The sequence below is a fragment of the Sinocyclocheilus rhinocerous genome, unplaced genomic scaffold (genome assembly GCF_001515625.1).
Source record: "Sinocyclocheilus rhinocerous isolate Xijiao unplaced genomic scaffold, SAMN03320098_v1.1 scaffold975, whole genome shotgun sequence".
NCBI lineage: Eukaryota > Metazoa > Chordata > Actinopteri > Cypriniformes > Cyprinidae > Sinocyclocheilus > Sinocyclocheilus rhinocerous.
This window is the reverse complement of record NW_015628726.1, coordinates 1,989,176-2,011,326: the sequence shown is the minus strand read 5'-3', so window position 1 is coordinate 2,011,326 and position 22,151 is coordinate 1,989,176. Positions and strand designations below refer to the sequence as shown.

The following is a 22,151-nucleotide window of genomic DNA, read 5'->3' as shown; positions in this document are numbered from 1 at the left end:
TTTTATTGTTGTGATTATTTTTTTTTTAATTTTTTTTTTTTTTTTTTTTTTTTTCTTTTCTGTCGTTGATGATTATTCTTGATCCTTCTGGCGTTTTCACGGTTTTTTTTTTTGTGCATCCTACGTTATCTAGTCTAATGGGTCAGGGCCGGTCATTTCCCCTTCAGCTCTAGTGTGAGTCTTTTACAATGCAACCTGAGGATGTTCAATTCCTTTTTGTCTAGTGGGCTGCAGATGTAGAATGCAGGTCAAGGTCACATCTGTAGACATATGCATTTTCATTTGAATGTTTGCAACAGGACTTTCCTTAATATATGGTTTAATCATTCATCACCCTTTTCTACAGAGATTTCACACAGCTTTCAGTATCCATGAGTCTGATAACTGACAAGAAAAACACGTTTGCATCTTAACACGTTTGCATTTTAATGTCCGAAAAGGCATAAAATATAACTTTTAACAGCATTTATAAATGCATGTGATCCCTGCAGGTCTCCCTGAAATAATGTTATGATTAATTTTCATATTGCCTGCGCAGTGCCATCATCTCCATGTGAACATCAGTTTGGATGAATCACAGAATTTTCTGTCATTCCTTTCACTTCAAACAATACGTCTGAATACATGAAAACAATTAAACCCATAAACCACACAGCTTTTCACTCTTAAATGTGACATATTTTCTTCTGTTTTTGTTTGAAAGAATTGCATTTCGTCCGCTCTAACCTGTTTAGAGAGTGTTTATCCAGCAATCACCGTAGACATTTGCCAAGGGAACAGAGATCATAATATTTAGGTCTGCCAAGGAGTCGCTCTAAATCGGTGATCTATGTTCTGTTTGAGTATCTTATCAGCATTTAGACACGTTTCACAGATTGAATTGGAGCACGCATTTAGCATTTCAGCCAAGCAGCTGCTTTGAAGTCATACCAGAATGGCACTGCTCGGCCATTCGCTGTCTTGAGCGGCAAGAAAGCAATTCAGAACTCATAAATTCTCCTCGAATTGCTGCTGTGACAACGGTGTTGAAATTGAAACTTTGTATTACTGATACGTTTGGTAAACCCAGTCTTCACAAAGCTCTTACTGATGTGATTATAACTGGGGTAATTAGCGGCACAGGCCATCATCGTTAAAGATAAAGGGCACAGAGGAAGGGCAAACGCTGACTTGACACTTTGAATCCGTCTTTCGTGGCACTTTGTTGCAGAGTGCAATAAACCAATGACCACATACAGTTTTGTTGAGGTGATGCACTAATGCTAGACTACAAAGACTGAGAACAAAAGTGGAGGGATTGTGTTCAAATAAAGGATCAAAATGAAGGATCACTGTACAACTGAACTCAAATTTGACATTTTCTGAAATTGTGAGTGGTGTTTGGCCTTTCAGTGTTTGCTAGAGTGTTTTAGGTGGTCGTAAGGGTTTTGCAGTGGCTAAAGCATTCCGAGTGGCTGTTAGCATGTTGCTATGTGGTTGCTAGGGTATTCTGGATGCTTTCTTGAACATGGACCAGCAAGTCTCTATGATGTTCCTCATCCTATATATGTCGTATATGGCTTGGGTCCTGTTGGCATTTTTTTTTCCACACTCATTTCATCATCCTCTAGGTGAAAATTGATTCTGATCTCTTAGAAAAGACTTTAAACTTCTGAATTATGTTATGCATTTAAACAAATAAGTGTAAAGGGTAACACTTTACAATAATGTTCCATTAGTTCATGTTTTAACTAACACGAACAAACAATGAACAATACATTTATTACAGTATTTATTAATGTTAGTTAATGAAAATACAGTTGTTCATTGTTAGTTCATGTTAATTCAAAGTGCATTAATGTTAACAAGCACAACTTTTGATTTTAATAATACATTAGTAAATGCTGAAATTAACATTAACTAAGATTAATAAATGCTGTAGAAGTATTGTTCATGCTTAGTTCATGTTAACTAAAGTAGTTAACTAATGAACCTTACTGTAAAGTGTTACCGTGTAAAGTATTAACAAAGAATGAGCTATGAGTTATAGTAATATAGTTAAACTTTCTGTATCTAGCACCACAAATTAATCTTACGAATGCTTTAGGTCTCCAATTTGACTCTATCAATCAAATAATCTTCGAAAATAAATTAATACTTTTATTCAGCAAGGACACTTTAAATTGATCAACAGTGACAGTAACAATATATAATGTTACAAAATATTTATATTTCAAGTAAATGCTGTTATTTTGAACTTCCTATTCATCAGAAAAAGAAAAAAAATGTTTCATGGTTGCCACAAAAATTATTTAGCAGCACAACTGTTTTCATCATTGATGATAATGTTTCTTGAGCACCAAATCATTACAGTGATTTCTGAAGGATCATGTGACACTAAAGACTGGAGTAATGGGTGCTGAAAATTCAGCTTTGCATCACAGGAAATGACATTTTAAAATATATATTCAAATATAATTAGTTATTATAAATTGTAATAATACGTTTTACTCTATTTTTGATGAAGGAAATGCAGCTTTGATGAGCATAAGAGACGTCTTTCAATAACATTTAAAAATCTTACTGACTCCAAACTTTGAAATGATATCCACAGTAGGTGCTATTTTTATTCTTCAATATATGGTTTTCCAAGGTAATTATGCAGAGATGATTATAGATAATACAGTTACTGTACATGTGTTGCCAAGAACATTTGAGAGAATGTTTTAAATTTGAAGGCGTGAAACTGGGGAGCTATAAAACAATATTAAAAAAGTTAACATTTAACAAAGTTAAATGTAATTATTATGATTTAGAGCTTCAGTCGCACCAAAGATATTTAAACTCATAAAGCGCCATATGAATCCGTGCTTCACACACCGACCTCATATCTGTTTCTATTTCTATGTCCATTTTCATTTTGCATATTCATAACTCTAGATTAAAACAGTAGGTGCTTGACTCTCACCTCTCCTGGTAGAGGAGTGCAGCATGAGAAGGGAACCGCACATCTCTCAGTGCTGGGGTTTGACGGGGTGCAGTTGAAGTAGAGGTTCCATGACCAGTCGGTGTAGTTGTTCCAGCCACAGCATTTGAACTGTAAGGAGAAGCGTGGAAGGAAGGGAGAGAAAGTATTTTTAGACCACATATTCACCTTCTGTCTGTTGGACCCATAAGATTTTTCATTGTGAGTAGGACAGAGGCAGGAGAACATACTGTACTGTATTGGAGAGTAGAACAGTTTCTGATTTAGAGAGTCATGCATGTTGAGTTGACATTATCATATTTACTAAAATTTGCCCAAAAGTTAATTGTGAAGTAGGGATAGTTCACCAAAAAATGAAAATTCTGTCATCATGTACTAACCCGCATGTTGCTTGCATATAAATATATATATTGTTTTGCAGAATGTTCAAGCTGAGACAACCTACAAAAATGACTAAAAAGCACCATAATGTAGGTCCAGAGGATTTGTGTTGGGTCACTAAGATTTTTATTAAAGAAATAATACGTTAATACTGCAAGGATGCATTAAATTGATCAAAAATGACAGTAAAGACTGATACATTTTTATTTCAAACAAGTTGTTCTTTGAACTCTGTTTATCAGTATATATATATTAAGCAGCACAACTGTTTTCAACTTTGATAATAATTATTAATGTAGTCAAATAAATGTAGCTTTGTTGAAAATAATAAACTTATTTTAGAAACATTACATTTTCACAAACTGATGGCAAATGTGTATGTATATAATTATAATCTACACGTATATTTGTCACATAAAACATAAAAAAAAATTATTTTGACAATAAAAGGAAGATCAAGTGTTTACATGAGTTTTATTAATTTATTTTTAATTTTGTTTTTAATTTTTGAAATGCAAATGACGGCCTGATGCATGAAAAATGTGCGCAGTCTGATACAAAATAACACCTGTACCTCTTTTTGGATGTAGTCCATTAGGTTTTGAAGGTCCAGGTCATCTCGATAGTGCACAATGGCTTTTTTCACAAATTTCCCCAGAGCATCGCGTGTCTGTGAACATGACACTTCATATAGTCTAGCCACCAAGTATATTTCCATATGTACCTAAAATCAAACACTTCCATCTGGGTTGTATACGCATATGTAATTGTGCTACGGGAGACAGGTCGACAGCGCTAATTCACCATGGCGGCTCTAATAGCATATGCTTTAATGTGGTAATTAACTCTTGAGGCCCCCCTGAGCTCTCTACTTCTCCCCTGTCAGTTTCTCTAACGCTGGCATGTTCAAGAACCTCTGAATGTCATTAACAGGAAGCCTCCTAGAAATCCTCCATCGAAACGGAACATTTAGTTCCACTTTGATGTGGCAAAGCTCTTTAATCATTAAGCATCGAAGATGCTTGGAGCGACGTCCTTAAACTGCCCTGTTTAACCGTATGGGCTGCGCTCTCACGGTGAAGTATAATGTGTTATATTACACTCGATGGGACCTTCTCCTGGACTGTAGAACTTCAGGAGTTCACTCGTAGGATGAGGTAATTGTAGAACAATAGGAAACTCTATAGCGGGAATTGACATTAAGGGTAAGATGAACAGTGGAAGTGAATGGTGGATTGCTTTTAAATTTACTTGCTATTCCATGAGATGGACCTGGAGATTGACAGATGACTGCTAGAAGAGGTTAACCCTCCCTAACCAAGCCAAATCCTAATGTTTCAATTAATCTCTAACAACCTGCTGTGTGTGAAAGTCATAACAATGAAATATGTTTCATATGACAGCCCATATCCTGTATCAGTGCTGCAGAAAACCCGTCTAGATTATATACTAAAGTTTCAAGTAAAAGCCCACCTGGTCAGAGTAGAAGAAGCCCAGGATTGCAATGACCATTTGGGTTAGAAAGACCAGGGTAAGACTAAATGAGAACTAGCGAGGAACAGGAAAGAAAACCAAGGAAGTGATAAAAAAAAAAGTCTTTAACTGCTATTTAAATAATTGGTTGCATTGTGATGTATAGGGAAGACTGGGGCTAGTTGTCACACTTGTACTCCAGTGAATATTTCACTGTGTAGATTTGTTTTTGACACTTTAATTTAATGGCTACATGGCTGCTGATATTTAATTCATGTTTAGTTTTTATTTTTGCATTTTAGGTTCATTCATTTCTAGTAATTTTATGTGCTTTTTATTTTTTCGTTTTAGTTAAGTTTTGTTATTTATTTCCAGTTTTAAAATTAAGCATATTTCAGCATATTGACTGTATTTCTATTTGATTTTAATGTAAACAAAAAATGTTTTAAATAGTTTTAGTTAACAGCTTTAATAACCCTGATGTGACAACTAGCGCTAGTCTCGTATGTCTAAAAAGGGAAGGAGTTTTAACTACTGAATAAGATAGTGTTATCTTAACTTGTAAGTCACTGAATGAAAACGTGAAGTATGTGCAGTAATGCTCACAATTTTAAGGAGTTGTATGTTTTCTCGCAGAGCTCCGATGCATCCGCAGAAGGTGATGAAGAACATGAATCACAGCAGGATCAATGAGGAATGTGTCACGCACTGCGTCTGTGGAAAACCCCCAGAAACACCGCTAACCTCTCAACTGATCCACACACATCTGCAGTTTATTTAGAGGTGAGGAACACAACTCTTCTCATACCTGTTGCTTTCTGAACTTTGGCATATACTCCAATGGCTACAATAAGAAGAGAAAACACCTAAAAATGCATAAACATAAATAAACAAGTAACATGAAATAATCAGCTGCACATTGATCATCCACAAAACACGAAATGGGATGACTTGTGTGTGTGTGTGTGTGTGTGTGTGTGTTTATATACAAGTCGTCCCATGTTGGTGTCCGCATCAAATGAAATGTTTCATTTGTTTTAAATACATAGAAAGCATATTAAACGCAAGTGTCTGTCTACTTTAATGTTTCAAAATGTGAAAATAAAATATTCATGTTCCATGGTCATTCAGCCTAACATATATTTATGCTACATAATTAATTATTTTTCTGACCTGTATTTATTTAAATATATAAAAGAAAAAGTGAATATACTAAATCTTTGCTCTCTCTCTCTCTCACACACACACATATATATATATATGTACAGTTGTGGTCAAAATTTTACAAATACTTTGCAGTATCTGCAAAATGTTAATTATTTTATTAAAATAAGAGGGATCATACAAAATGCGTTTTTTTTTTTATACTGACCTGAATAAGATATTTCACATAAAAGACGTTTACATATAGTCCACAAGAGAAAATAGTTGAACTTGTGATAGTTGTTCATGAGTCTCTTGTTTGTCCTGAACAGTTAAACTGCCCGCTGTTCTTCAGAAAAATCCTTCAGGTCCCACAAATTCTTTGGTTTTCCAGCATCTTTTGCGTATCTGATCCCTTTCCAACAGTGACTGTATTATTTTGAGATCCATCTTTTAACACTGAGGACAACTGAGGGAAGCATACGCAACTATCTCAAAAAGTTCAAACGCTCACTGATGCTCCAGAAGGTCAAATGATGCATTAAGAGCCAGGGCTGTAAACAGAAGGAAGATGTGTACATTTTTCTTATTTTGCCTAAATATCATATTTGTTTCATTTAGTACTGCCCTTCAGAAGCTACAGAAGATAGGCCTATACTTGTTTCCCAGAAGACTAAATAAGTTCAATTTACCCTGATCTTCAAATGTATTTTCTCTTGTGGATTATATGTAAACTTCTTTTGTATGAAATATCTTATTCAGGTCAGTACTAAAAAAAAAAGCCCATTTTGTATGATCCCTCTTATTTTGGTAAAATCATTAATAATAAATAATGCAGAGACTGTGTATACACACACACACATACACAATACAGTATGAGGAGAGCAGACATAAATCTAAAAATACAAAAAATCATCCTCGCACCAGTTGCTTATAAGTTATTGAAAATATAGCTCAGAAATATGAAGTTTGTTCTGGGAAAAGCTCTAGGATGATTTTTTTCAGATGACACTTGACTTGATATTGTTTTATATAATGAAATCACATTCAGACATTTAAAGTGGGTTTTAAATTGGATTTCATTTTGGATTATATTGGTTTCTCCACATAAATATATTATTACTGGTGGTTATTATTATTATTTGAAACAAAGTTAAAATATAAGAGTCTCTGAGCAATATGTGTGGTAGAGTATAGGGCTTTTGTGTCTGCGTGCCACTGCAGTTCCATTATGCAGCTGAAGAATCCTCCACCTGAGTTTATAAATGCAGCTGAATCCTATCATCTCGCTCCTTAAGAGTCGACGACAGTACTTTGAGAGCATCTATGTACTTAGCTTACATATGAAATATAAGGAATCAGGTTAAAGAGCCATTCAGAGGCTTTTTTGGTGCAGTGGAGAAACAGCCACTTCATATACGCGGTTTTGTGCTTTTCTGAAAAACCCAGCAAGCCAGCGCGGCTGGAACAAAAGACTAATGGATCATGCCTTCATACTCGGTCCAGAGGTCCGTCTGTTGTGCACAAACATTGGTTTAGTGTGAACAGTGTGATTTGGCAGTGCCGTCCGTTCACATTTCCAGCACAACACTCACTCACAAAAGACAATTAATGGCAATCACAGTCTGCAGATTTTAATTTTTTTCCCCTTCCAATGAGAGTTGGCTATTTGAGGCTAAATGAGTGACGGCGACTGCTGGTGATGTGACAAAATTGAGTTTAAAATGTGAACGCGCAGTGTGTGGCTTTTATTCCATTTCCATTGATTTTAACGTTGAATTAACTTGCTCGACAATTATTTGTCAGGAACCTTTAGGTTTTTGGTTTGTTTAATATAATAATATTTAATATAATATATCACCAAATTATCTTTGTAGCTAACAGATGAAGTTTTGTTCAAACTGTGATACTCATGGAAACATCAGTTAGAAATGGGAGTTACATTAGTCTTGCAAATTAAAAATGTTCTTGTTTTGTTACCTAAATGTTACATTTATTCAAATACTCTAGTGTTCAGAGGTTTGGGGTCAGTATTTGTATTTATTTATTTAAGTCTAAATTAAGTATCTTATGCTTACCAAGGCTGCATTTATTTGATCAAAAATACAATACAGTAAAAATATTGAAATATTAATTTATAATAATTGTTTTCTATTTTAATATATTTTAAAATGTAATTTATTTCTGTGATGGCAAATCTGAATTTTCAGCTCCAGTCTTCAGTGTCACATGATCCTTCAGAAATCATTCTAATATGCTGATTTGGTGCTCATTGTCAATGTTGAAAGCAATTGTGCTGCTTAATATGTTTGTGAATTAATAAAGTTAGTTCCGGATTCTTTGAAAAGTAAAAAAAAAAAAAAAAACTTTTGTAGCATTATCAATGTCTCAAAAATCTAATGCAATTTAATGTGTCCTTACTGAATAAAAGTATATTAATTTATATAATAATATAATATATAATAATAAAGATAAGAAAAGAAATATAAATGTTAATGTTTTTCTTAAAAATAAAATGTTTAACTTTTACTAACTGGGCCTGCAGGGGACAGTATATAGGCTAATATAAATATTCACTAAGGTTTAATATAATATATAATAATAAAGATAAGAAAATAAATATAAATGTTAATGTTTTTCTTAAAAATAAAATGTTTAACTTTTACTAACTGGGCCTGCAGGGGACAGTATATAGGCTAATATAAATATTCACTAAGGTTTAGGTAGAAGTGTTTATTTATTTTTATTTTTTTTTGTCTGTTCAAGATACATTTTGAAAAGTTGTGTTTTTTCATCCTATACAGAACATCTTAAATCCACTGGGAAGTTTACAGGAAGCTTGAGACTTCCGAACAAAAGCATACCCATTTCACCATTCACTTGATTCTGAATGGCAGATGTGTGCAGACACTATCACAGTCAATGCACTGATAAAACAACACAGACACTACGAACAGAGGAGGAACATGAGAACAGATGCTTTTGATTGATTGCACATTTCTTTGGGGGATTCAAGCCTTCCGCTGCATCATATTCCGAGATCACATACTGGATGGAGAGTGGTATTTTTACTCTTTTTCATAGCTATAAAATTCCTTGCAATTGTATGCAAATAGAGTGCTCTGAAACGAGTCGTGTTGTGTAGAAAACATCATGGTTGCAGAACAATTGCAACAGCGAGTCTGTTGAAAAGACTAAATTACACCCCCTGATGTTTTATTCATTTCAAAGCTGGCCAAAAGAGCTTATGCTCTGCGGCCTGGAAATGTCCTCTCCCTCAGCAAAACAACATTTGGAGCTGGTGTCAGCGGCCTCACTTACCCAGAATAAAAAACTGAAGAAGAATAAGTAGTACAGAATCCAAGGGTTGACGAAAGAGAACATTTCAGTCGTGGTGAGGCTCACCTGCCTGTCCATTATAACAGATTTTTAGAAGCTGAAGATTAAAAAAACCAGCAATGGCAAAGCAGACCAGGCCAGACAGATAAGCCATCCACCATGTACGTTTCAGTCCACACCTATAGCCTGAAATAGACTTCAACAGCTGTCGTAAATGTGGACTGACGCGCCACATACATTAGAGTCTGTGGAAATGTCCAGAGCGCCATGATACACAAAAGCCACCTTTGGATGCTTTGAAAGCTCCGTTCCATTGTTTTCTATCACCGGTACGGCCAGGGCAAGAATTTGCAGTTAGGCAAAACAAACAAGGCTTTTTGGGTGTACTAGTTTCGACAGTATTCTCCTCTATCTCAATATGAGAAGATATAGCAGCGGGTGATAATAGACAGACACATTGGGAAGAAAAAGAGACTCTGAGACTTCAGTGAATCAGACTGTCACCTGCCTGCTTTTCGGTTCAAAGTAATGATTTTATTAGCAGGGCTGCTGTGAGACTCTTGGTAGATCAAGCACTGTGAAACCAGGGCAGGCAGCACAAGCGCTCCTTTACTGCTGGAAAGCCATTCTAAATATGAATGACCCATCATGAAACCGCAGGGTTCTGCTGGTCGTCTGACTGCCTTTTCCCACCGGTAGCTCTGCTGTTTCTCTGGACTGCATCTGTAAACCTCTTTGAATCCTTTATTCACGAGAGCCGAAGGACAATCCATTGGATTGTTGAGAGTCGTTCTCACAGGTTTATTGCTAAAGGATTTTCTTTGAAAGCTTGGAGACAGTGTACCAGTGTACTTCATGAGATCCAAGACATTGGTTTGTTTGTTTCCGCCCTCATCCACAAATACACTGGGTGTGTGCAATATGGATCCAGTATAGTCTATCATAATACTCGTATTACCATACTCAGACGCTACTCAGTAGCTTTCAAAATATATTGTAGCTATAAGAGTATTGATCCGGCCAAGAACAGCATTGTTCTGCAATGTCTAGTGATTTCATTATATAGGACTGATACAATGCTTTCTGCATTAAAGCAGTGCTTCCCATAGTTGGTTTTAAGAAGACAGATTATTTTGATCTTTAGCGAAAGCGAATTATTTTTATTATGGCTAATAGTTTTTTTATATATTATTTATGATATATTTTAATCAATATTATACCATCTTGACAACAACATAATCATATTTGTCAGTGGTTTTACTGTTTACTGTTACTTTTAATTGGGAGATACACCACGGCGTATTGCATCCAGAGGGATATTAAACTCCTAATCATATACAAATTGTGTTATTTTGCATATCAATTTGAAATGGAGTTGTCGGAAATACTGGTTAACTTGGGATAGTTTATTTATTTATATATTTTGTGAAAATTTCTCATTTTTGACACCCTGAGATGTTGTAGAACATCTGTATTTGCATCCAAAATTTTATGATGTTCTTTCATGGTTAAAATAAATAATAAAAAAAATATGTAAGGTTTTTAATAACCCTCTAAAATTTACATGTATACTTTTGGCAGATTGAGGAAATGTACATGTGTATATTTCAAGCTTGATCATTTTGCTGGGCCCATGATCTTGGTTTTGCTAGCACTATGCTTCATAAAAGCACACAAAAAAATGAAATAAAAAGATCATTAAAAACAAGAAAATAAATGTTAAAATAAAGTAATTTTTGTTGAAAAAGAAAGGTTTAAAAGAATATAGTTTTATATATAGTTTATAGATTTGTTCTCGTTGTAATGTGTGAGAATTATTAAGGTTTACTGTTTTTACCTGAATTATTATTAATTTATTTTCATAGTGTGATATTTGGTGAATTGTAGTGTGAAATGTATGTAATACGAATATAGTCAATTTGACCAGCAACATAAAACTCAAACCCAAAATTCAAAGAGAGCACAAGGGTTAAATACAATTTTATAGTGTGATCTTAAATGAAATGAGATGATGATGAAATGCCAGCTCCATTGTAAAATTCTGATACAATTTTCAAGTCCATATAAAGCGTGTATAAAAATGAAAAAGGCAAATAAATAAGTTCTCACAGTGGTTTGGCAACACACTTTCCTTTATTTAAAAAATAGTAGGATTTAAAGAATGCAATTTAGTGCACCACCTAATGTATTTATAGTGCTTTACATGTAGCAAAATACTCCACAGAACAAATCTGGGTTCACAAGATATCTGATAGCTGCCACTCACCAGGACACTACATTAAACACGTCACTCGAGCGCATACGTCTCTACAGCTTGTATATGCAGCTTACTGGTGGTTAGGATGGCAGTACAAAAATACAGATATGACAGCGATTATAGAACTCACTTACTTTTTAGAAACCTTTTTTTACCCCAAGCATACCAAATTAATAGATCATTTTATGGCAGTGTCTGTTAATGGGAGGGAAAAAAATCAATAATTCAATTAGTTGCGCTGTGGTCATTCAGATCAATAAAAAGCTTTCTTGTCCCTGCAAAAGTATCAAAATTCAGTACCAACAAATGCCAACATTTCATTCAGATCTACAACTTAAGTTCTTTTAATTAAGTACAAAAACAAAATGAAAATTAGTTGCAATGACTTGAAAAAATATCCCAAAATATACAATCAGATGGCATGGGTGTGCAAGCTTTTAGAGGTTCTGGAGATATGAATTTTTCTGGGCCATCTCCAATATAATAGAAATATAGAGACCTTGCCTTTCCTTTCTGATAATGGGCAATTCCTTAGTATTGGGCAATTAATTAATAATGAACTTCTACTTTATAATTGCTAGGAACTATAATGTGAATTTGCATGTGCTGTATCTACAGATGAAAACCCAACATTAATTCTAGACTGAGATTAGGAAAGGCAAAAACATTTAGAAAATAAAGGTTTATTATGCAAAATCTGATCAATATATGCTTAGCAAACCCTTAAAATCAATACGTGACAAAATGTATGATACAAAACTGAACAATGTACAAAAAAGAACAACTAAAAAAAAATGACATTACAACTTTTTTGCTGGAGTATCAAGCACTGAGATTCTCTTGCAACTTTAGATATTTGACAGGCATATTTAGACAATTAGCAATATCTTTGTTGCATATTAAACAAATATGCCCCAGATGTTTATGAGATGACCCATAGTGAAATGTTTACGTGCATTAAGCTTGACACAAATGCATTGCAAAAAAAAAAAAATGGTAAAATGACTAATGCCAAACTGTTGTTGGTTGTTCAACATGACACTGTGTCCTTCAACACTAACTCCTCAACATCTGACACTTTCAGATTTAGATACACAATATAGTCTATAACAGTGGACAAATATAATGGAAAACTGGGTATTGTATATACATGGGTATATACTTTTTGAAAAGGAGGAATAACAGTGAGAGATGGATTTTCAAAAAATGAAAAACATTGGAACAAGGACCAAAAATCTTTCCAAACTCTTAAACCCTGGAAAGCTTACACATGGGATTAGTTCACAGGATGCAATCTTGCGGCCAAAGTTTGTAAATCAGTCAGATAAGAGGGTTGGGAACGTCATTGAAGTTCAGTGCGGTGGGGTTAGAGACAGTACACTGAGCAGATGGAACACATCCGTGCAAACCTAATCAGAGCTAGTATTGATTAACTCCACGGTGTTCTTGAAGCAAAAATGGGTTTGAAGCCAGACCACCAGGTGTAACACACACACACAAACGTTTTCATTTATGATGGAAATATGGAGACAGGCTTGCATATTAGAAAATTAGCTTGCATTGTTTTTGTTTGTTAGCGATGGTGAACATGCAGAATTGATTGAAAAATTCTGTAGATTTCAGGCCTCCTGTCCTGATACAAATGCCACATTAACAACAAATCCCTTAAAGCCAACATGAAACACTCTTGACAACCCATTTTACGTCTGTAATGTGACATTTATGAGTAAAATGTTCATGGTTTAAAACAAATGTAGGTTGGGACAGGATGGAGCTAAACTTGTCCTCTCTCTCGATGGAACCCAACAGTAATGCACATTTTCAAATCTATAATTATTTGTAACATTTAGTAGTTAACCAACATTAAATGAACACTTTTACTATTGGTAAAATGTAAGAATGACTGCATAACCTATTGTAGTAAGCTAAATTGGGGTCGTAATCATTTAATAATATATAATACATGTGTATATATGTAAATAAAAAATATAAATAACAGAACGAATTAATTACAAATGTAATAATATATTTAGTTTTACTAATTTTAGTTTTAGTAAGAACGGGAAAAACAAATAAGGTCAAAAAGTAAACGGGGTCAATTTTGGCTTCATGTTGACTTTAAATGCTTGCAGGCAGAGTGTGAGTTAATAGAGTCTGCAGTCTCTCGGTCTTTTACTTTTTCCACTATCGTAATAACCACAGGTGGCTCTTATAGCAGCAGGCTTCAGTGACAGCGTTCCTACACTCATCCAGAGCAGAAGCACTCTTTCCCCTCCATTTCAACACAGGATGAACGTTAGAAGTAGCTGTCGCTTCTGGTCCCAACTGTTTCTTAATATAAAGCAATTTTTCTAAAATACAGTCAACAAAGATTGTGTCAGTGAGTGTTTGATGGGATGAGAGGTGTTATTATTTTTCTCGAGTGCTCTATTATGTCCCTCTCAGTCACACATAAACAACGCGCACACGCCGAGCTCTTAAGGGACGGCAAGTAGTCTCAGTGACAGTCTGGATTGGAGACCATCAGATGACCCCACTCTGGCTGACTCTCATCCATCATCACGCCCCATCTATTGCTCAGTGATTTTAAACCCCTAAAAACTATCTGCTGGTGAACATACTTTCACTTCAAAACTTCCTCGTCAAGATGCATTTCCTTTGAACCAAGTCCCTCTAGGCTGTGTGATACAGAAGCATTATCACCTCATTCAGCAGGAATGTAACCGTTACAGCCTAATGCTTGAAACTAAAAGACAGATGGAGACAGAAAAACAGCACAGGCTATAGCGCTGAGGTGTGCCGAAACAGAAACACTGCAGATGCTCTTTCTTAAGATGAATTATGGCTGGTGGATTATCGTCTACTATAACTAACACTATGACTCTGCTTGGTTCTGCTCTGCTGTATACTGTATGCGATTTAACTTTAATACTTGACATATCTTGCAGTGAAGCAGTACTGACAATTTTCACAGTTCTGTTGGGTTGGCATTAGTGCTAGATTCCCTGCTAAGGATACTTTAAAGAAATAGTTCCGTCAAAAAGAACATTTCTGTCACATCATGTCACACTGTCCCCTGTGATTTTCTTCCGTAGGACACAAAAGGACAACAGACCACCAATTTAAGTCATTATCTGTCCCACATGTAATATGTGCCCACAGAACTTGTCAGAAAGGTCAGAACATGCTGCAGAATTAGAACGCCCATCAATCACAAAGTTCGATAAATGAGCTGGTGGAGGGTTGCATGTTCTGAAGCAAGTAAGGACGTTTTGAAGTGAAGAAAACTGCAGAAAACTTGAAATATAATGTAGAGCACCAATCTAAATCATATGCCTTGTTATTACACTATTCTCCCCCTCCTTTAAAAGTTTGAAAGCATCAGGTCTGCTTCTAACTATTTCCTTGGAAGAAAGTGCTACAGATTTGACATGAAAGTGAGTAAATTAATTTTCCAAAAACATAAACGTTACTGTCCTGGGGAGATGTGCAAACACGAACTAGGTGGAATCTGTATCATTAGGCTCTTGTCTTGGCATTTTTTAGGCTACAGACTTGGATTCAATGAACGAAACGTGGGGAAATGGTCAAACTCACAAAACTCTGCCTTTTATACATGCCTGGTTTACTTACTTTTGTAACCTTCCACCATTTTCTTCTAGAAAAACTTTATTTAATTGTCTATGCTACAGCGTTTCAGTAGCAGTTTGGTTAAAATGACCTTTTAGTGGTTAACAAAGGATGTTTTTGCATGTATGTGGACGGCTGGCTAATTAGACCGTCTGTATAAGGTAAAACAGTCCCTGTTTGATGAATTATACTGACATTAGATTGTGATGGTTCTCGTCAGAATGAAACTTTCAGCACATTTTGATGCGTCCACAAATCACAAACCTTTAAACATAAGAAAAGGCTTGATTACCAACACACTCAGACAAACTCAAATTCCTGGACATACCTTGCTAAACTCTTTGTACAGGCTTCTTCCAATCCTTAGGTGCACAAAAATGACAATTATGGGGTTGGGGCAAAGTCACATATAAAAACAAACAAACCAAAAAGTCTTGAGCCAAAGTGACAGTTTTCTGTCTTGTACAAAACCGCATCATGCTAAAATGGAGCTGTTTGTCATTTACACTGCAGATGGAGGTGCTGCTTTTCAAATTCATCCCACCCTGAAGGTTTTCAGTCTGATGTCTTCTCGTCATTCTGTACGTTGGGTGGAAGGATTTACGTATTAGTAAAGCCACACAGTTTGTTGTCATTATTCTCCTTCCTGCAAACGTTAGTTAGTTCAAGCGTAAAAATAAAGGTTCTAGAGGAGATGAAGCAAGTCAGAGGCCTCACGGGGAGGATGCTGGCCAAGAGTCGGTCCTCTCGTTCCTCTCTGTCCCCGGGTCTCTTTGGCAGATGAGCAGATGGGGGAAAAGAGTGGAGAAGAGAAAGACCATGACTGAAGTCTATACAGGATGGTAAGGTATACGCTGGGGAATTAATGGGAAGAGGGGTTGGCCAGTGGGGAAAGTTAGATACAAGAGGAGGAGCTGTCCTCCAGAGTCTGTCCCATAATGCACCAGGGCTCCTCCCTTGAGAAACGGCCTTGTTAAGCATCATACTTCTTCCCGCTTCTGTGGATCTGATGGAACAGTGTCATGGAAAAGGCCATTCCTAGGAGCTGGAATGACAAAATCCAAATGTACGAGTTAGTGTGAAACACATAAGCTATATGGCAGCAAACACAGATGGCCTGGGTTAATGGAGACAAAACATTGGACATATTCCTAATAAAACACTAGGAAATTCAAGGGGTCATGGGTTGGTCAGTTGGCATATGCCTTTATCACCTGCTGGTAAATGATGTGGACTAGACCACGATGAGACCTGCTGCCAAAAAGCAGCTTTCTTCATTGATGGGAATGCAAATATGGAAAAATTCATAAATGCATTTAATTATTAATTTTTTTTTATTATTTAATGCATTAGATATTGTGATGTAACAATAAACAGAATTTTTATACAGATCCTTTTTTAAAATTTTATTATCACGTGCCAGATCAAGCAGCACATGAACCGCTCATTTCTTCCTCTTTACTAGTAATAGCACGAAATAAACATGAATGAACACCAGAAGGTATCTTGTTTCAAACGTGGAAAGATGTCAATACACACCATTTTTCAAGTTCAAGTCCACCAACGTTAATCTACTCTCCTGTCTGTTTTGTTTGTCGGACAAAAATGGCAATTCATGTTTGTTCATAATTGATTAGCATTATTTGTGAATTAATTTATACTACTTGAACAGTAAAAAAAAATGAGTTTATGTAAAAATTAACATTAAGCAAGATTCATAAATGCTGTAAAACATTGTCCGTCATGATACCTAATGCATTAAATAGTGTTAACAAATTTAACAGTAACGTAAACTGATATTTTTTTTAAAAGCAATGCATAAGTCACAGTTATTTTGAATGTAGATGTTTTTCCATTTGCCATTTTTTTTTTTATTATAATAGATTTTTTTTTTAGCCATTGGCCAGTTTATTTGAAGGGTTGTTTTTGTCATTTTCTACTGTTCAGTTGATTTAGTTCAGCACGTAAAGGTGGCAGCAATCAGGTCACGTACTTCTAAGGCTGCACGCATCAGCCAAGCAGCTGCCAATGGATAGCTTTCTCCAGGTATTGCAGACCTTCTTTGGAAAATTGACCTCATTTTGTAGAAAAAGAGGGTTGGTGATGTGAAGCATAGTCACGGAGGTAAACGGAAATGTGTTGCAAATATACTGACTCTTTGAAGTTCATTTTTAGAGCCATCCTGCTACATCAAACGCACAGCGGTGGTCGACATTCCACAGTCAAGTTTTTATCACATGAGCAGGAAGCACCATCAGACTTCTTGTGTGGATTAAATCATATTCTCTCACATCTTTGAGCTTTAATGGTATCGCATTGCTTCTTCTTTACACTGACAATTCGCACAGAAATTGAACTGTAAATCTTGGCAGACTCTCACACAGACTTTAATGTGAGTCTAGTGGTGAAGTCTAGGCCCCTAGCAATGTCTGAAAACTACAGGTCGAAACCCGTAGGGAAAAGAATCCTTTCAGAATCCATGAGTTCTTAGGAGAAAGAACTACAGCACAATAACATACAATAGTATTATAAAGATTTCGAGATGGACCTCACTGCAGAACACAAGATCCAGGGGGCACAAGATCCAACTCCTCCCACCTTACATATACCTAAACCTACCAGTCTCCACCCCCTGATCCCTAAACCCACCCATCTCCACCCCCTAGATGTGGATCCAACCACGCCCCCTGGATCTTGTGTTCTGCAGTGAGGGGCTTCTGAAGATTTCTGGACCTTGTAACATGGTTATACTGTGGTATTTTACACCATGCACACTACCATTCAAAACTTTGGGGGTTGTAATTTTTTTTTTTTATGTTTTAAAAAGAAGTCAGGTAATAACCAAGGCTGCATTTACCTGATCAAATTACAGTAAAAATAGTAATATTGTGAAATACTGTTACCATTTAAAATAACTTTTCTATTTTAATATATTTTAAAATGCCATGATGGCAAAGCTGAACTTTCATTAGCTGTTACCGCCAGTCTTTGTTATGCCCCTTCAAAAATCATTCAAAATATACTGATTTGGTGGTCAAGAATCATTTCATATTACTATCAATGTTAAATACAGCTGTGCTGATTAAGATTTTGTAGAAACCTTGATTTATTTTTGAATAGAAAGTAAAATAGAAACAGCATTTATTTGAAAACAGATGCTTTTTTTAACATTATAAATGCCTTTACTGTTACTTTTGATTAATTTAATGTGCCCTTGCCTAAAAAACAAAAAACAACAACTTTTGAATCATATTTTCATTCATGGAATATGAATGCTAATCTAAAATTACAATGGAATATATCAAAGTACCATGGTACTTAGAGGTTTGTTCAAATCCCTAAGTATTGCATTATCAGACCCCACTAATAATTTAAAATGACAAAGCACTTACAGAGCACACAGTTTAGTGACTAAAAACCAGATTATGGCTGGCTTTTACTGGATGAGATGCAAGTAAATCACTTGTGATTTTGCTCCAGCTCAGCCCGTGAGGAGGATTATATGGCAAGTGCTTACAAGCCTGCGGTCACCTCTTGGTCCATACCGAGAAAAGTACTTAGTAAAGACCCCTGTGCACTATTATCCTAAATAAACTGCACTGACCACAGGCTTACAAGAACTCATAGATTAATCGAGAGTCCATTTCGGCTAATCCATCATGGGCTTTTTTCACTATTTACCACAATTCGTATTTCTGCTCTGTGATAAACGACAGTAAACCTGATTTGGATTTAGACTACCTGTGAAACTGTTAAGAGATACTCTCAAATCCAGTTTGTTAACTTTAAAAGTGACAAAGTAGCAAACATGACAAAATATATAGTCAAACTACTATTGAAACATGGACTATATTTAACATGTCTCTGCCTAGTTTCTAGAAAAAAAAATCTGTCTAACATTGATGCGAAGCACCTCCGCAGAATGTACACATTAGACCAGACTGCATTGATAATCAAATACATTGAATCCATTGGTTTTCTAGGGCTATAACGACCTGCTGCAAGACAGGTTCACTTTCTATATATTTGGGTATCAGCAAGCCCTAATGAGCGGTTCACTTTTTCTCTCCTGGGCTGACTGTGGCGCTCCACACATGTGCTTCACTGTTTCAGCAGAACCAGACGAGACAGGCACACTCATTATCACCACTGCATTTGATACGCTGAGTGATGGCAAAACACACCAGTACACACAATCTTACCTGAACTACCAAGATACACATGCCGATGGTTCCGAGTAGGTGCTTATTATCGTCAAGCCACTCTTCGACCTTCTCGTAACATCCCTGGAAGACAGGAAAAGTCACAAGATGTGATTTATCTTCACTAATACAAACAGACTGTGTATGTTTCACTTCTAATTTGCTAGAAGTTCATTCTGATCCAGGGAAAATTAGCTGAAGTCCAGCAGCAGTGGAATTGGTTTTGAGCACATGCTTGAGCGAGCGAGCGACTGCTGTGGCTGCATTTTCAACGCGCACTGACTGTAAAAAAAGCACATTCAGCGATATACTGTTTGTGGTTATGCGGGGGAAAAAAAAGAAAACAGTGGGCTGCTTTTCACACTAAGGTATTGAAAAGGAAATCCATTTCCAGCAAAACCGAAAACTGGCGGTAATATAATTCCAAAACACCTTCCAAAACGGCAAAAGTCTTCTGTGCAAATAGCCTCATCTCAAATTTTTTGACTAATACCTCTTGTTCTGTAATTTCAAAGCAATTTAAGACCTTTTGTTGGATAGCTGCTTAACTTCTGGGGGAAAAGATAAATTCAACAATTCAACGGCTTTTGGTTTTTAGACTAACTTGACTACGAATGCGTCCTTGTGTAATTCCCTTACCTAGAAGACTACACAAAGGTTTCTGCAAAGGAAATCGTGAAATTTATTCGAAAGTTTCTCTCGTGGCAGCTTCATATACTTCAAGTATGCTTTAATGAAAGATGCTTTTGAAAAGAACATTGAGAATTCACTAAATGGAAATGTCTCATCCGCAAACACTCCATTAGTACCTCTGTGGTAACTAAAAGCTTCAGATAAAGACAGTGTGACAGTTTGACTTGTAACAGCTGCTGATGTACAGCTCTGTCAATGGCACACAAAATTCCCTCAAGAGACCATTGCCCTCTCTACAATCTCATTTAAACATTCAGTGCATTAAAATGAGTTTTCATAAGTTAAATCAGCTCCCATAGGGAAGACAAACGCATCCGGTGTCCAAAAGTGAGCAGAAATACATCTATGGCTTTTACTGCCTTTCACTTAATAATAACTCTTTTCAAGGACAGAAAAGATAAAGAAAAAAGAAATCCTCTCGGTTATTACCTCCTGTCTTTTTTTTGATCCTGTCTCGAACCAGAAATGTTCTTTAATGAATATAAGAGCAACAGTTCAAATGTATTAAAAATGGGGATGATTAAACTGAAAGTCGTGCATTTGAAATGCAGTACATATATAGTTCACTGCACACGTCACGGCGATTAAAGGTCTGGGGAATTATGGCAACATTATCATCATTGGTTGAAGTGCAGGTGTCCACTCACCCGTGTCCAGAACATGTTGGTGGAGTTGCGGCCACACTCCTGATAATGCTCTTGACAGCAGCGGTCGGGCACCACCTTTTCTTTCAGAGCCTCGTGCCAATCTGTGTAACCAGTTACGCCACAACACTTCCACTGTCATGCAGAGGGACAATGATACTTTTTACTTTATGATGATATTATTATTTTAATATTAACCACACTAGCTTAAGTTCCAGGTATTAGTGTGTGAAAGTATTTTCATGATTTTCAACATATTCATAATTTCACAAAGAGTACCTCGGCTTGGATGATATTCCAGGCATTTCTCAGCCCAATGTTGTTGTCTGTATTGTAGAGAGCAAGACCATCTTTCAGGTCCTGCTTTGCATTCTCACTGACCTGTGAAGGACGATAAGTTTATTCATAGACAATAACAAACAATCTTTGGGAATACCACAATTTCAACCACACCACCAAAACTAAATTTTGATAATTTGACAAATAGATTTGACAATCTAATTTAGGTATGCACCGATACCGATACTGGTATAGGTATCGGGCCCAATACTGAGCTCCTGTACTCGTACTCGTTAAAATGCCCCAATACCAAATGCCGATACCACACAGCATGTGATAAGTGCCATATTCAGACAAAGAAACAGACAACAGAACAACAGACAGCAGAATGGAGTTATTAGAGATTAAGGATGTCTACGAAATATATGTATGCAATGAATATAATGTTAAACATTCAGTATTAACGCCTGTATAGCTGATGTGCGCGAGCTGATAAGCAAAGCACGCTGAGTGGATTGAGCGCGCGGCGGCGCAAATGCGCCAGCTTGTCGAGTGGATATACCTTTCTCACAGACATCACTGGAAAGCTTGTAGTTCGGTCAGATATGTCAAAAACAAGTAAGTAAAACAATGCACAAGTTACTTAACGGGCCCTCTCATTCTGCACCAGTACAAATACGTGCACGCGTTGCACGTTTTGCTTGCTTCAGTGTTTCTGCATTATATGAGTGGCTTTGGAACATAAATTGCAGCATGTTTCAGACGAAAAAAAACGCGACTTCTATTTCTGAAAATATCACAGTTAGGAGATTTATAATGAGTGGTTCCCTGTATCGGTACTCGGTATTGGCAAGTACCAAAAATAAAAGTATCGTATTGGGCGAGCACTGGAAAAAGTGGTATCGGTGCATCCCTAATTTAATTTAAAAAAAAGCTTCATAAATGTGCAAGTCAACATAACTTCTTGGTTTTATATATATATATACATGAAGAGTTCATTTGCAAAAACCGATAAACGCCACTTAAAAAAAAAAATGAGCTGATTGCCGTGTATTATTCTCCACATATAGCGCGATCTGAACCCAAAACATGTTTTGTCAAAAAAGCCAGTTTTGTCCACTTTCAAGGCATCACGAGTTCACGTT

The 22,151-nt window shown here is 36.1% G+C and overlaps 1 protein-coding gene and 1 pseudogene across 2 annotated transcripts in view; both read right to left on the bottom strand.

Annotated features, from left to right (window-relative positions):
• Positions 1-9,432, bottom strand: part of LOC107738441 (tetraspanin-33-like) — a 15,384-nt pseudogene extending 5,952 nt beyond the window's left edge.
• A 4,157-nt stretch (positions 9,433-13,589) lies between these two features.
• Positions 13,590-22,151, bottom strand: part of LOC107738414 (tetraspanin-9-like) — a 124,003-nt gene continuing 115,441 nt past the window's right edge. For both annotated transcript variants that reach the window (XM_016550184.1, XM_016550183.1), the window contains 4 exons: positions 21,007-21,108; positions 20,731-20,862; positions 19,391-19,474; positions 13,590-16,233 (listed from right to left, as the gene is read on the bottom strand). In XM_016550184.1, coding sequence (XP_016405670.1) covers positions 16,162-16,233; positions 19,391-19,474; positions 20,731-20,862; positions 21,007-21,108 — 390 coding nt within the window. In that variant the 3' untranslated portion in view covers positions 13,590-16,161. The remainder of the gene's footprint in view (positions 16,234-19,390; positions 19,475-20,730; positions 20,863-21,006; positions 21,109-22,151) is intronic.